This window comes from Podarcis tiliguerta (assembly GCF_965153285.1).
Source record: "Podarcis tiliguerta genome assembly, chromosome: 9".
Lineage (NCBI taxonomy): Eukaryota > Metazoa > Chordata > Lepidosauria > Squamata > Lacertidae > Podarcis > Podarcis tiliguerta.
The window spans coordinates 30,840,061-30,855,463 of NC_139542.1; the positions used below are offsets into that span (position 1 = coordinate 30,840,061).

The 15,403-nt window shown below is 38.5% G+C and overlaps 1 protein-coding gene across 3 annotated transcripts; it reads left to right on the plus strand.

The window, feature by feature from the left end:
- Positions 1 to 664: 664 nt before the first annotated feature.
- LOC310685358 (UPF0462 protein C4orf33 homolog) lies at positions 665 to 15,134 on the plus strand. Of its 3 annotated transcripts, XM_083457607.1 has the most exons (8): positions 665 to 1,619; positions 1,783 to 1,865; positions 3,844 to 3,901; positions 5,649 to 5,829; positions 7,305 to 7,365; positions 7,905 to 7,953; positions 13,275 to 13,474; positions 14,881 to 15,134. In XM_083457607.1, the coding sequence occupies exons 2-8, from the start codon at positions 1,792 to 1,794 to the stop codon at positions 14,966 to 14,968; spliced, it is 711 nt and encodes a 236-aa protein (XP_083313733.1). In that variant the 5' UTR covers positions 665 to 1,619; positions 1,783 to 1,791; the 3' UTR covers positions 14,969 to 15,134. The 3 variants fall into 3 exon arrangements, with proteins under 3 accessions (XP_083313733.1, XP_083313732.1, XP_083313734.1); XM_083457606.1 differs by having other exon boundaries at positions 665 to 1,865; XM_083457608.1 differs by lacking the exon at positions 7,305 to 7,365 and having other exon boundaries at positions 665 to 1,865; positions 7,940 to 7,953.
- Positions 15,135 to 15,403: the final 269 nt, after the last annotated feature.

Here is a 15,403-nt window from a genome sequence, read left to right on the forward strand (position 1 = left end):
CAGGTTACGCTCCGCGGTAACCTAGAAGTAATGGAGCGCGTTACTTCCGGGTTTTGCCACATGCGGAGATGCTCAAAATGACGTCACGTGCATGTGCAGAAGAGGTGAATCGCGAATCGCAGACGTGGGTTGCGTTCACTTCAGGATGTGAACGGGGCTCCGGAACGGATCCCATTCGCATCCAGAGGTACCACTGTACACAAAATATTATGTATAGAAGTATTACAAATATTATGTTGTTCACTATGGAATTACCCTTTTGTGAGAATATTGCAGTCTACATGAATTAGAAGGACTCATTCACAACCTCTGCCTTGAATATTCAGTGTTCTTAACTGGGCAGAATCAAATCAGATTTGATTAAAGTCTCACAATGTCTATTTAGAGTGAAGCCAAGCCCTTTCCGTAGTTGAATGCAAGAAGCAAAGTTGCTTATGTAGCATACTGTTGGCATCAAAATGGCAACCTGTATTTTTTCACCATTTAATCCAGCTTTACCTTTTCAGCTGAAAATCCTATACTTTAAAAAATAAAAACCACCTTATTGCCCTTTGAAATATTAAGCCCCTTTTTATATACACCCATGATTGGGTCCTTTGTCCTTTTTGTCGTACTTTTATTTGGGATTAAGTCGTGCTTGTGGGTTGCAGTGCAGTCCCCCCCCCCACCCATTTTGTTAAGCACAAGATCTAGGAGAATTGAGTGGGGGGAAAGAACATTTTGTTCCAGTTTCATGCTGCATTAGCTGCAGAACATGTTGGGCCTACGCTCTTCAGTCGGCTTTAGGAATCTGTTCTTTCTTAAAGTTTGTAAAGGTGATGTTTAAGTGGCTGTTCCTTGTTATGTGTGCTAACACTTATTGATTCAAAGTCATTTTGCCAGTTCAGTATGGACACTCTGAAATACTGTTTACAGTTTTGGTAACAAGAATGGAGATGGCTTGAGCCTCAATAAGCTATTGAGCTCTTCAGGTTATTGCAGATTGCAAATTTGAACTGGTTTGCCACTTCTGCTTTTGTGAAAATTCCCTTTGAAGTATGATCTCAGAATGTTTCATTCTACTTCCAGAAGGCTCTTTGTCCCCTGAAACAGGAAACCATTTCAGCTAAGTAATTTGACAGATAATGACATAGTAGGCTCTAGTGTTTGACTTACAATTGCTTTTATAGGTTTAGGCTGATGTTTTAGAGCATTCTAGGATTCAAGTCTTCAGACCTGATGAGATTTAAATATTAATCCTAACTAATCTGGGTTTGTTTATATTAAAATCGAGAGAAACCTGTGATTCCCTATTAAGTCAGGCAGATTTGAAAATGTATACTAGAATTAGCACTGGACTTCAAATATTGCAGAAGTCTTCACTCAAGTTGTTTCTTTTAAAAAAGTGTATCAGGTGTTCTTCTATACTGTATATATTGCTAGATATTCTGTTAACTAGACAGTGTTCACCATCAAAAAGGCAGGGAGAGTTTGATCCTGCTCATCGTTCTGGATCCCTTGACATCTTTCAGGATCTTTGACCCATGGTATCCTGCTGGAATGCTTGACAAGGATTAGGATGCTGAATTCGGCTCATTAAGTACCAGACTAAAATGCTTCTCTTTAACATACTGTAACAGGTAACAAACTAAAGTCTTAGTCAATTATTAAAACACTGCCAAGGCCAGGATGTGTTATCAATTACCTCTTCTTTATATAGTAAACACCCTCCAAAGCCAATGGCTATTCAGGTTTGTTCACCTAGCTGGTATATAAAACGTATTTTTTTGTTCTGTCCGATAGCTTTTAAAAATGAATACTTTATTTGCTGTGGCTTTTATTGCTGCCTGCTTTCCTGACTTTGCCCACCACTTCGTGCTAAGCAGGTACTAGTTAACTTTATTTCTATATCATTTGTTTCAGTCCTCCTCTGTAACACAACTGAAAAAAAAAGCCTTGTTTAATACGTATGGTTGATTTTTCCTTTCTCCAGCCTGCCTATCATCTATCTATCTATCTATCTATCTATCATCTATAAAACAAATTAATTGGATTGCATAGTGATAAAGCAGAATCTTTATTCCCTATTGTAAGAAGGGATAGTTGGGAACCATTACAATAAAAGGGAGGAAACTGAGAATGGCAGAACAAATCTGTTCTTCCAACACACAGATGGTTACAGTGCAGAGTGGATGAAAAGTTCTTCACTAAAGAGCCTGGTTTAAGTTATAAGCTCTGTAGGAGTGATCTAATTGGTTTGGGGGAAAACAAACCCTCAGCACTACTGTACTGCTTCAGTGTACACAATATGCAGATGTTGTGAATGAGTATTATTTGAGTCCTGAAATGTCATGGTTCTCTTTTTCTTTTTAAAAGCAAGGGTTTTTACTTACTTTTCTGCTTAAACACCCTATTTCATCATCATCATCATCATCATTATTATTACTATTAAAATTTCTATATCTTCCCTTCATCTGAGAATCAGTTTAGATTATAAAACACAAAAATGTTTTACATAGTACCAAAAACAAAACCCATTATCCCCCTCCCCAGTGTTATTGCATATGCAGGAAGGTGTACGCATGCATTTATCTGCTAGGACTCCCCCCTCCCCACTTCATTCTTTTAAATACATCTTTTCCCAATAGCTACAAGAATATAACACAAACCAGTGCAGTATTTTGTGATTCACAAATTCCAAGAGTCATCCATCTACATGATAAGATCTTTGTTGGCATCCATCTATCTTGAGAGACAATGGAGTGTACCTCTGGGGGTGAAGTCAGACCTCTGTGTTTGTAACCAAAGTAACCTCCCCAGAGCACAAGCCTGGGCAGTGTTGTATGGCGGCCCTGGGCTCCTTAGACATGACCCTCCCTTGACCTCACTGATGTGAGCCAAAGGACACCAGCTTGGATGCAGGAGTTGCTGGAAAGAGGTGTACAAGACACCATCCAACCATCATACAGACTCCACTCCGGATTTGTATAGGGTTTACTCCTTAGCCTTTTCTTTTCCTGAAGGTATCCAGCAAGGCAGCAGAGGTATAGGGTCAGAATTTTCCTTCACCTAGATGGAGTACCTTTCCAGGTTGACAAGCCCCACCTGCTCCTCTCTCCCCTCTATAGCATATGCAGAAACCACCTTCTTTACTGTTGAGCCCACTATTGGTCTCATCCACTCAATCTGCTTGAGTCTGTCTTCAAACACAAAAAATCCCTAACTCACCAAGGGTTTGAAACTCATCAGCTACCCTCACCCAGTTTAGCCGGAAAGGTGAAAGTGTCCCTGGGGTGTGGTCACTGTCACATGCTGACAGCTTTTAGGAACCACGGGTGACATCTGAGTGCTGCGTGGGGTCCAAAGGTGGACAAACATTGGGATAAGACTTACAGCCATTGTTTTAAGTCTTCCAGATCAATCCAAATGAGGATTTATCTTGCCTAAGACTTCTTGAAATGTTTCCAAGGTTTTGAAAATAAGAATTTTGTGTTGTTGCACTTTCTATGAAATTTTATCACTCTTCTAGTCGTATATATAAAATTAAGGTGTCTTGCTCCCCCTGTAATTATTGTGTTAATAGGCTTATCGCAGAAACTTTGACTCTTACTGCTTTTTGCCACTAGATGGGAGACTAAAGTTAACAATGTTATGCTTAGGAAATCCCTACTAAGTTTTCTTCTAAAAGTTGTGTTTTTGTTTTTTTTCAAAATAGAACCTCACATTGGTTCCATATAACCCTAATGGAATTGCAGTTTCTAAACTGATGTTTTGCATTTCGACAATAAAATAGTGTAGTGCAATAGTACAGATTAATGCAGGTAGATTCCATTCATCTATTGTTACCTGTCTTTTCTTCCCAAGTGAAAGTGCTGCGTTCAGTGATCATGAGGCAAAATTTCCGAGGGATGAAACAAGACAGGTGAGAATTTATATACGGTTACACAAAATGCTGCACTTTTAAGAGAATGAGAACATTGTGAAAATTATTTTAATAAATTTTAATAGCAGTTACTGAGATTAAATACAATGCAATGGTGAAGTCTCACCTGCTGTTACCTTTTATATTTCGTTTTCTTGATTGCATTAAAATGTTAAGTGCAGTGATGCTGTGTTTCTCATCAAGTCTCCTATTCACATTTTAAAGGAACTGTAATCTTGCACTGACTTAGAATGTTGCAAGATGAACAGCTGTTAGCTGTGTTCTATTGCTTCTCAAAAGCGTTCTGTTTTGGCTCATTTCAGCAGCTGAAGTTTAGCTGTACTGTACCCCTGAGATTGCCCATTTTGGCAAACCACCTTTTGGTTACAGGTGGAAATAGATTTGCTCTTTACTTTCCCCCATACTATTCATTTAGCACAGGACTGGCTAACCTGTGGCTCTGCAAATGTTGGGATTCCAACTCCCATAAACTTCTGCATTCTCTTTCTGTATAGTATAGTAAAATAAAATAAAATAGATTGCACTTTCTACTGAGATGACAGGCTGTATGGTGCATTGGTGCTCCTTTGGCAGCAGAGAAGAGGGCTGCCACTGGGGCCAGGTGTCCTTTGCTGCAGGAAGCCAGCTTTGCCAAGGTAGCAGAAAACTACTATTACTGGCAGCTGTCCTATCAGCAAAAGCAATCAGAAGCTCTGAAATAGGCAGGCTGTTGAATCCAGAGCCCTTGGAGGGGCCCAGTCTTCAGGCCCCTAGGCTGTACTGGTCTGGAGCTGGCATAGTGAAAAAGAACAATAAATCACCTGCTCACCTTCTGTTGTGGCCTGGCTCAGAGGACCTGGGATGTGGCAGTATATTCCTCCACATCACTTGCCCCACCCCACTTATGATTGATTTGATATTAAATGAATGAATGAGCACAGTACCAGCTAGACTAGGGAGTTTCAAAGTTTTACTGTTTCTTAGGTGACTGTACCTAGAAAGCCTATGTTGTTTTGAAATGTAAATTGTTGTTGTTTAGTCATTTAGTCGTGTCCGACTCTTCGTGACCCCATGGACCAGAGCACGCCAGGCACTCCTGTCTTCCACTGCCTCCCGCAGTTTGGTCAAACTCATGCTGGTAGCTTCGAGAACACTGTCCAACCATCTCGTCCTCTGTTATCCCCTTTTCCTTGTGCCCTCAATCTTTCCCAACATCAGGGTCTTTTCCAGGCACCCCACATACACAACACATTCCAGAAATGATAGGAAAATATATGCTTTCAGTTGTCATGGTCTTAAAATGTTTGCAAGTATTCCAGTAAACACCCACAGCTAAAACTTTGTAACATTTAAATCACATAATGTGCACTTTTTATTTTTGTTCCTAATCTAATATTTCGCTTCAACTACATTTGCTAATGATAGTTTTTTTATTAGAAAATTTTATTAGTATTTTTTATTAGCCACTTAGGCAGCTAACATGCATGTACTTCTTTTAAAATTTTGTTTTCTAATTAGCATGCTTAATTGATTTGGATCTGATTCAGCACATTGGAAACCTTTGTGGGGAAAAGTTTGTCCCCAGAAGACTACAGTCACATTCACTGCAATATCTAGGTTGCCCAAATAGCATAATATGGGGAAAACGCCCTTAATGTACTATGGAAATGTAGCAGTAACAGTCTCAGACTAACTCTGTTGGAACCAGATAATATAAGTCTTTATCACTTTTAATGTGTTTATGTAGGTAGTATATAAAATTGTAAATACCTGGAACAGCATACCGGTTTTGCATGCTCCAGTGACTATCACATTTAAACCTGGTGTTCAAGGCTTAGTAATGGAAGTGAACTCCTTATTCTTCGATGATCCTCCAGCTCCACCTGGTGAACCTGGAAAGCCTTTTGATGGCCTTTGGGACTATGAAGGTGAGGTTTTATGAAGGGTATACAACACAAAAAGTGGTAACGTTTCAGGCCTAGAAAACTAATATTGATTCAACTAGCAGTTTTTTTCTAGTAGTATTAATGTGTATCAAGAGCTCATGTGTACAGTGCTTCTTGAGATGAAGTATTTCCTGTTAATTGGATTGCCAAACAAGTTCAAAATGAAGGAACACTGTGCATTTCTTTTTAAAAGTGGCATGAGCACTAACTGGAATAGGAGGGATGTTGTAGAGATGGATCTCTGCTGGCAAAGGGTCATGCCTGTTGAGGTTGTGTGTGGGGACTTGCTATGCTGTAAATAGTTCAATGGGTGTATATCTAGAGATGGTGGCTCTTTCTCTCACAGTAGCCCAAAAGGTGGCTTGGGCAAAGACCCCAGGAGCATGCTCACCCCTATTTCAGCTTAGAGTTGGCAAAGACAGTCCCTTTGAAACCAGTGTGGGAGAACTGGAAGTCTGTACCTCATGCCTCTTCCACTTAAGGTTGCACAGTCAGATCATTGTTTAATCCTGGTCATTATTTACATTTGCCCTGTACACACAGCTTTATTCTTCACTTCAACCCCCAAAAGCTCCTACTAAACGTAGTGGGATTTTAACTTTTTGTAATAACATGATAACATTTTAATAGCCAAGAGCATTTTGTTTTTGTTTTTTAAAACAACTCAGCTAGTTTAGCATGCTGGAGGAAGGACTTTGGGCATTCCAAACAGCAGTTCCACATGAAACACAACTAACCTTTTCTAAAATTGATGGGAATTCTCAAAGCAGTTTGTGGTATGCTATGAAGGTCTGCTGTTCACCGGGGATGAAGTAATAAACAAAGCATGAAATATGTCATGGATATGAATAAAAGCAGATACTGGTCTATAAAAATACAGCAACTCCTGCCATGAACTTTAGTGTTCGAGATACAGAAACCTAAAGTGCCTGCAGTCATCACAGAACACCCATAGATATGGCAGGGCCCAAAGAACTAAATAATTAGTCCCATGAACCCCAAAGAGCTTTGAAGGTGAGCCCTTCCTTCCCCTCACACACATGTAACATGGCAAACCACTTTTGAAATTGAGGGTTTAGAAGATGGTTTGTTGTTCAAAGGGGGGAAAAGTCAACAGTCTTACTCACTGCTTATGCACAAGGTTTTGGACATGACTAAGTCAACATGTTTTTTGAATCACAGTGTGTGGATTACATGGAGGTGAACCAGATTCATCCAGACATGAACCAGTTTGTTATATCATTACAGAATCCATAGAAAGATCTTATCTGAAACAAGAACCCATGTGCTTTTGAGTTAAACTGTATGTGAAACATTTAATAGATGTGAGAGTGAACTATGATAAAGATGAAGAATTTCTTGCCTTTCTGAAATAATAATAAAATTCCTTGGTTAATTCTCTTTCCCTTTCCTTCCAAACCTCACACACTAGCATTCTGGTATTATTTCTTTCACAGTGGCTGAATCCTTCTTTTTGAATAGCGCAACAAGAAACTATTTGGAAGTGGAAGTCTGCCCGTAAGTTTTGCCATGTAAACAAAGCATTGTGTCTATTACTTTAGACTTTGGTTTATAGATGAAGTCCCACACTGTTGCATTCTCCTGAATGCCTATCAATGAAGTTGTCATCTGAGCATGTGCAGTAACTATCTCAAATGTACACACCTCAGCTTAACTGTGAAGTGAACGTGGCTTCTGTTTTCACACATCAAACAGCAATATTTCTCAAGAACCTGTAAGTTAGCTATAGATTGTGGCTAGAGTCAAGTTTACATGGCTTCAAACACCAGCAGTGGGAGCACATTGGAGCTGGAGTAAACAGCAATGCATATGCAGCCTGAGCTTTCCTAGCTCCAGAAAACAATGGCTAAGTCTACCCAAAGTGAAGGCAACATACTCCATTTTATGGCAGCACTCAGGACATTTTGTTCTTTTCTATAATCTGCTATGGAATTCATTAAGTTGTTATGTTGACTGTTTTGTATTCCTATGAAACCTGTTTTGACAATGCCATTGATTCCCACCCACCCCTCATCCTCATGATTTTGTTTTGCTAGGCATGGCCAGCATCTTGTATTACTTCTTTCTGCAGGAGATTGTATTGAGGTAAGTAGAATTCTGCATGAAAATTTTCTGTTGTTAAATTAAACAAAACAAGCATTTAACCAAGTGAGGTTTGATTAGGATGCTCTCTGTATATTTCCTGTTTTATGAACACAATGATTCTCACATTTGTGTATGCTGACATTATAGAATGCATGTATAAATCATTAACATGACCCCTCTGCATCTTTGTGGGTGGCTTCAAGGCCGACCGTGCCATTAGGTAGAGTGAGTCAGTTGCCTTAGGCAGCAGATGCTATGGAGTGCCACCCTCTACCTTTTTTCATCATCCTGAGTACATAAAACTTGTGAATATTATTATATGCACATTGTGCACCCAGTCTTCTATTACTGTGTAAAATGAAGCAAAAGAACACCATGTGTTCTTCTTCAGAGTTGCAAACAGCTGCGTGGAATTCTATGCATGCCAATTTAAAAGTAAGCCTGCTGAGTTTAATGGGGCTTACTCCTAGGTAAGTGAGTTTAGGATTGCCACCTAATGTGACTATCTTTAGTTCACTGCAGGGATTAAGATGATGAGTAAAACTCTGTAAAATTGTAGCTCTTTTTATACTAATATTTTTGCACCAAGTTATTTGATTACTATATGTCCGCTATTTAACTTAATGGAGGTCCTGGCCATGGCATCATCCAAAATGCATTCATGAATAATTTTCAATGGATGTTCAGTGGAAATTACTCATAAATGAGTGTATGAAATAATGGGACCTAGTTTCTCCAGATCAGATAAGGTCATTTTGCTAAAGAATTTTGCAAGCAATTGCAAATAATGGTACAATTGGTTGCTGCGGTATAATTAAATCAATGGTTTTCCACAGTTTGCTTTATGAGCAGTGTTTAAATAGCCATTCTCTGTGTTCAAGGTTTTTTGGTTTTGTTTTAAATCTCGTTTCCCTTTCTGATCGCTTTTTCCCCCTGTTGTGGTAATTACAGACAATAAATTCATTTCATCATCTGCGTTAGTGTTAAGTAACATAAATCATGGCAATACAGTTAAGCAATGCCAACACATCTGCAAATCATTTGCAAATTGGTTCCATGGAGCTTATTCGATCAAATTAATTTAAAAAAACCTCTCACCTGTTGGCACATCCTGCATTTACATCAAAGTTTTTATTATGCTATAAATTTATCTGAGACCATTTCCCTTTCTATTTAGCGCTGAGCAATTCAGCATTCCTTAAAACCATTATAAGCAATGCATATATATTCCCATAGAAAGGCATTTTACATTTAGAAGCTAATAATCATGGGTTATGCTATGGAGATTCATAATAAATTATTTGCATACCATCATATTTTAGAATTTTGTACAGCATCAATATTTTACTGTTTCAGTAGGTTTTTACTGTTTATCATGAGTCAGTTTATATCTGTGCAATGTGAACAGAATAGGAATTATATGGCATATATTATAATGATTTATATTTTCAGTTTTTTATATATTTTCACAGAAGATCTTAGATAAGTAAGAACATCTTATTCTAAAAAACTTTTCATGCTATAAGAATGGAATTGGGGAACACATTATTTACTTCTTCGGCAAGCAGTATCATATAATACAAGAGCAGGTGTGTTATGGGGAATAGAGTGTTGGATTTGGAATGGGGAAATCTGGATTGATATTCCCTGCTCAGTCATGAAGCTGGATAGTCATCAAGTCCAATTTATTAAGTATCCGTAATTTGGAGGATCATAAATGGGGATGTGCTTGCAAGCTCATGCATTTCCTCCTCCCTTCTCATCTGCTGATTCTCTTCTCCATTTTCATGTTGCTCTAACCACAGTTTGCTGTGATGTCCAAATCAGGCAAACTAAGGTTAGTAATCCCCAAAGTCTGGTTTGCAAACCTACTTCAAACCCTGCATTGGAAGTTAGTACTATAGTTAGCACTAGTTTGGGGCATCTCAGCAAATGTTGGATAGAGGAAACCAAGGAATCAGCACACAAGGCTATAGGTTTCCGGATTAGGACATAATATCTGAAAGCTCACCTGCATGTATTCTCAGTGTCTTTATGTCAGGTAAATGTGCAGTAATTGCACTGAAATTGAATAAGAAAAAGAAATTAATTTTGTGGAATCAAGCCTAGCTTTATATTTCTCATTTGTTATCAAGAAATATGTTCAGATAACAATGTTTGTACAGATGTGAAAGGTATATGAGGGTGGGGTCGCAGTTTCCCTGTACTTACTTAAATCAGTGTTAATCCTGAGAAGTTTCGCAAAATATATGGAGGACAGAGTGAATTCACACACACAATTTTCCTTATTATGTAGTATACTACTATTTAGTGTTATAGCAACAAATTTTAAGAGTTATATCAAACAATTATTGTGATATTTTGTTTAGGAAACCATTGAAGTGGAAATGGGAAGTCTGATTTAGAATCAGCAACTTAAAACTTTGTGGTTTATTCATGATTTAAGGCTGCAATCTTATATACATTTACCAAGGGAAGTCCCACTGAACTAATAGGGTTTAAGACTGTCCTTTATGGTAATCTTAATTTAATTCACTCCAGCCTGGTTCAAGGTGACTTGTGAATTCTGCTTCAAAGCACACACAATTGCCATGTGAATCTTATCTTCTGAACAACAGTTTTGATTGCATTTAGACTTTAATATACAGCATAAGATGCAGCATCTAAAACACAGATGAAAATGTGGCTGTATCATTGTTCCCAGAAAATGAAATAAGCTATCAGGGATGCCAACACGCTCTGGGTTCTATCCAGCAATATACTTGAGGTGAGGAATACTGAAAGCAATTCACAGCAGAAATCCACAGCTGACAGAATATTTATTGAATAACCTATTTACTATTGGAGCTGAACAAATAATAATTCTGTGTTTAAAACCAGTACAGACAGAGCTAACAGGTGTAGGGTGGTTTGTTTGCTTTGCCATCATCACTATTTAACTGTGATCCTTAAACAAAGGGTTGTGACTACAGCCCCAAAATTCCAGTTGCTTTGTCACCAGGAGCAAAGTTATTATTAGATCTGGCAGTTGCTGGAGAGAAGAGCGATGTTCTCCTTCCCAGCTTCATAAACAAAATTAAACTGTGGGTGTTAGGATGGTATTGAATGTTAGTCCCATTCAGAGTAGACATGACAAACTTTAATTCATTAATTTCAGTGGGTCTCCTTTGAATAGGGCTTAGTTGAATATAATGTTCAGTTTTGCCTGCAGTTGGCATTGTGCTTCAGGTTACCTTCCTTGCTGTTTGCAAAGAGGGGAGCAGCAACTTCTACTTTGCTGCTTAAGTTTATATACGGAAGCAGTAGGGAGAAACAGGTTTTGGGGGAGAGAAAAATGGAGACAAGAGCCCTCTTCAGTTAATCAAAAGTCTGTGAGAGACTGCATGGAGATGGGCGCAGACATATTGGTCCAGCCCCCATTGTTCCCATGCACACTCATCATACCCCCTCTTCCCCTGAACTTTGTGTGTTCAGTGCAAAGGTTGGTAGAGGGAGTCTAACCACATTCAGCTGAATGTAATTGGAATCCTGGGTGGGCCTGGTTTCCTGATTGGAGGGAGGATTCTAGCTATATTTAGCTGGTTATAATACCCCTGGGTGCTGAATGTATGGCAGTCATAGGGGTCATGTGCATGCTCATTCCTAACTCTAAACCCACAATGTTCTTCTGAATGCCTGAAGAGGGCTTTAAAAAGGGAGTCAAGAAAAGAAGAAATCAAGGAAGGAACGGAATGGAGAGAAGGAATCTGTTCCAAATACAATGACTATTGAAAGATAATCACCGAGATCTGGTGTGAGAGTTCTAGGCATGGTTTTATATTTTATGTTTTAACATTAACATTTTTTCTCCCCTATCCTATCCCTACACACTTGAAAGACCAGTTACTATTATTCCCTGCTAACGGGAGACACAGAGACATGTCTGATGTCACACTGTGTGTCCATGGCAGATCAGGACTTGACTGCAGAACTTCACATCTATGCCCAGAGGCCCTAAATCAACCTTTGTGTAGGGTTTCAAATTGTTTTCAGTGGGCCCTACCCTGCTCCTGTGCCTTGTAATGATTGCTTGGCATACAAACAAGAGCAGGTGATAATGTTGACCTAGATGGAGTCAAAAGCTTCATCTGTTGATTTATGCAGATTAAGTTGCTTTAAAAGAACACAGGTTGGGCTGTTGGGTTTTTTTGCTGGTCAGTTTTGCTGGTAGCCTGACACATTTCTGAACATCAAATATTGGCAGTTGTGGAACAGTGCAAAATGTATGTCTGTAAAGACATTTTATTCTAGAATCAACGGTGTCTGAGCTCAAGTTAACCCTTTCATGCATACAAGTATATTACAACATTCATTCATTCATTCATTCATTCACTCACTTCCTCTTTTATTCACCTGAGGTATATGCAGGGAGGGAAAGATGTAGATAACCAAATCAAGGGGATGTTTTTTAAACTGCACCCATCCTTGTGGACAGCAGGATCTAGAATCAATCTACAATGAAGGCAGCATGTTGAGGACAAACATGAATAATACTGGATTGAGAGAAACTGCATTTTTGTGCTACAAGCAGATTAGTGTGTACATAGCCAATGTCAGTCTACCAAGATATGGCCTTCTGGAAAAGGAAGGAATGGATCTCTGAGGGATCTAGCTGGCTCCTAGAGTGGCACAGATTTAATGCAAATGCTGCCTTTGGCACATTCCTATATCTAAATTATTACCCGTCTCCTTTGATGTTAATGTTACAACTTCAATACCAATAGTTTCAATTAGGGCATCTCTGTAAAGAGCTAGTGTAATTGCTTTTGCAAGCAGCTGGTGGTTGCCTCTTTACAAATGAAATCCTGTAATTCCTGCTATTTATTTGAATTAATGTTGGCTTCAGGGATTTATGCTTCCTTTTTAATCCGTTCTGTCAGATGGTTACTCAGAGGACATATTGAAATTGAAACTGAATAAGAAGTCCACTTACTTTTTTGTATACTACCTGAAAGTCTTCCAATGACATGAATATCTTTCTTTGTTCATTATATTAAAGCACTTTCTAAAACTCAAAAGTTGCACTTCTCTTAATTGAACTTCTGTATTAAATTTTTGAATAGATAGAATGGTATTATAAATGTTTAAAACAACAGCTGACATTTTCACAGAAGCGCTAACAGGAACTTCAAGTGCAGCAATTCAGTGTTATCTTGATAATTAAGTATTGTGCTAAACTTTGTTTTAAAATGGTTATGTGGCTTAATATCTTGCGCTGATACAACTTTATGTGAAAATATGTGACGTCGTTTTTAGAGTGTATTTTGTGTTCCATTGTGCAGAAAGGACTTCCGTTGACATTTAAAGCTGATATAAATGGGGGCACCTGGAATGGCACAGCAATTATTCCTTGGGACTACTTCCCCCCTGGTGTGGACAAGATGAATTCATATGCAATCCATGGGTCTGGTATTGGGAGAATGTATGAGGCACTTTATCCAATACCACAAGAAGAGATCAAAGAGGGGCAGGGCCCTAATTTGTGAGTACAAAACACCCACGTCTCTCTCAAATTGCTTTCCAACTGTTCCTGAAGCTTCTTTTTATTCTTGACGGTAACTGCTTACGTAACACATTTAGAAAATCCTTCATTCTTTATTGGGGTATACTTGAGTATTTATGCTGTTTACTCTTCATATTGACAAGTTCATAGTGTACTGCTAGGACCTATTTTATGAAGTGTAAAAGTGGTAAATACAGGAACACTGGTGACTGGATCATGGGAGCATAGGCCAGTCCTCATTTTTCCACAGTGCAGTGAACATACCTTTTCCTCAGTTAACGCTAGAACTGCTTTTGTGGTGAAGGATAACTATATATTATCAGCCAACATCCATTATGTCTTCTTGTGGATTCTAGAAGGCTTGTTCAGTCCTGTATTTAGCACATATGGCTACCAATTGCATAAGTTGTTGTGGTTGTTACATTTATATTCCACCTTGCCTCCAAGGAACCCATTATAATATCGCCATAACCCTGTGAGACAGGTTTGGCTGAGAGACTGTGACTGGCCCAAGGTCACCCAGTAAGCTTCTTGGCTGAGTGGGGATCTCCCTAGTCCTAGTCCAACCAATATACCACCCTAGTTCTTGTCATTATGGAGGAATCACAACTGGCACTGCCACGGCCAAATTTAGGTTTGATGAGGCCCTAAGCTTCTGAAGGTAATGGGACCCTTTATATGTCCACCTGTCCTTTGTCAACAACAAATTGTCACTGTTTTTTGTGTTGAATATATGCTATATGGTAATTTATGGACCTAATAGGTATCTAAAGCCATTTGCACATAACAAATAGGAGCCTACACAACACAAAACACTGTTGCTCTATGTTGGTTCTTTTTTATTTGTTTTTTATCTTATATTTTGGAAATGTACACCCAGTTTTTTTCTTTTAAATTTTGTGGGGGCCCCCAAGAGAGTGGGGCCCTAAGCTATAGCTTGTTTAGCTTATATGTAAATCTGGCACTGGACACTGCTAAAAACAGTGAATTCCCCTTTGGGAATGACAGGTATTGATGATACATTCTAGGGAAAAAACTACAGAAAAAGGCATTGGTACACCATTGGATTGAATGGGGAGGGGGCAGCCATTTATCTCTCCATATAATCTCCTGAGATTGTACAAGGATAAAATGAACACAAAGAAGAGACCCAGTGCTCAGCCACCTCAATGAGTGGAATTCCAAGCAAATTTGGATTCTGAAGATGGCCTGCTTCTGATTTGCACTTCAGCCCAGGAGGTGCAGATCAGGTGAATCTACATTAGATGCTCCTATTCAAAACAGTATTGCCCTAAAGCTATCATTTTAAAATTACGTATGTTTTTCAAAAAAACTTTCTGTATATATTAACTACTTGTGCTGATATACTTATGTTTTGTTGATAGCCATCTTCTAGAATATTTCAAAGAGTTCAGTCTGAAGGACATAATGGGAGAAGACTGGAACCAGCCTCCATCAGATCTGTGGTCATAACTTCATCAACCTCTAAAGTGAAGTCAATCATTGAGAAAAATAATTACAAAACACGTAACAATGCATTGTGCTTCAATATGAGATATCAAATATTTGATTAGTTGTGTCGTCTCATGGTGTTAGTGAGTCAGCCAATTAAAATAAATGAATTGATTGGGCCTTTCAATGTTTAGCTTGTTGACTTGCTCTAAATAGACTTCAGGTGTCAATATATATCACTATTTATATATCATTGTTTCCCTCAAATTCTTGTTCTTTGGTTTAATACTTTAAACCAAAGGTCAAGAGCTTGGTCATCATTTATGTCAGGAATTTATATCTCACTCTTCATAAATTTCCCCCTGGATGACTTACTGTAGTAGTATACAAATACAAGAATAAATATAATCAGAACACAGTAAAAAGAAGAATCAGTAACAGATGAAAGAGCATCAT

Bases quoted from the DNA above. Each gene is read 5' to 3' on its own strand.
- LOC310685358 (XM_083457606.1), top strand. From the start codon at position 1,792: ATGAATACTTTATTTGCTGTGGCTTTTATTGCTGCCTGCTTTCCTGAC. The intron at 1,866-3,843 runs GTACTAGTTAAC...TTTCTTCCCAAG, and splicing joins CACCACTTCGTGCTAAGCAG to TGAAAGTGCTGCGTTCAGTG. The intron at 7,954-13,274 runs GTAAGTAGAATT...TCCATTGTGCAG, and splicing joins CTGCAGGAGATTGTATTGAG to AAAGGACTTCCGTTGACATT.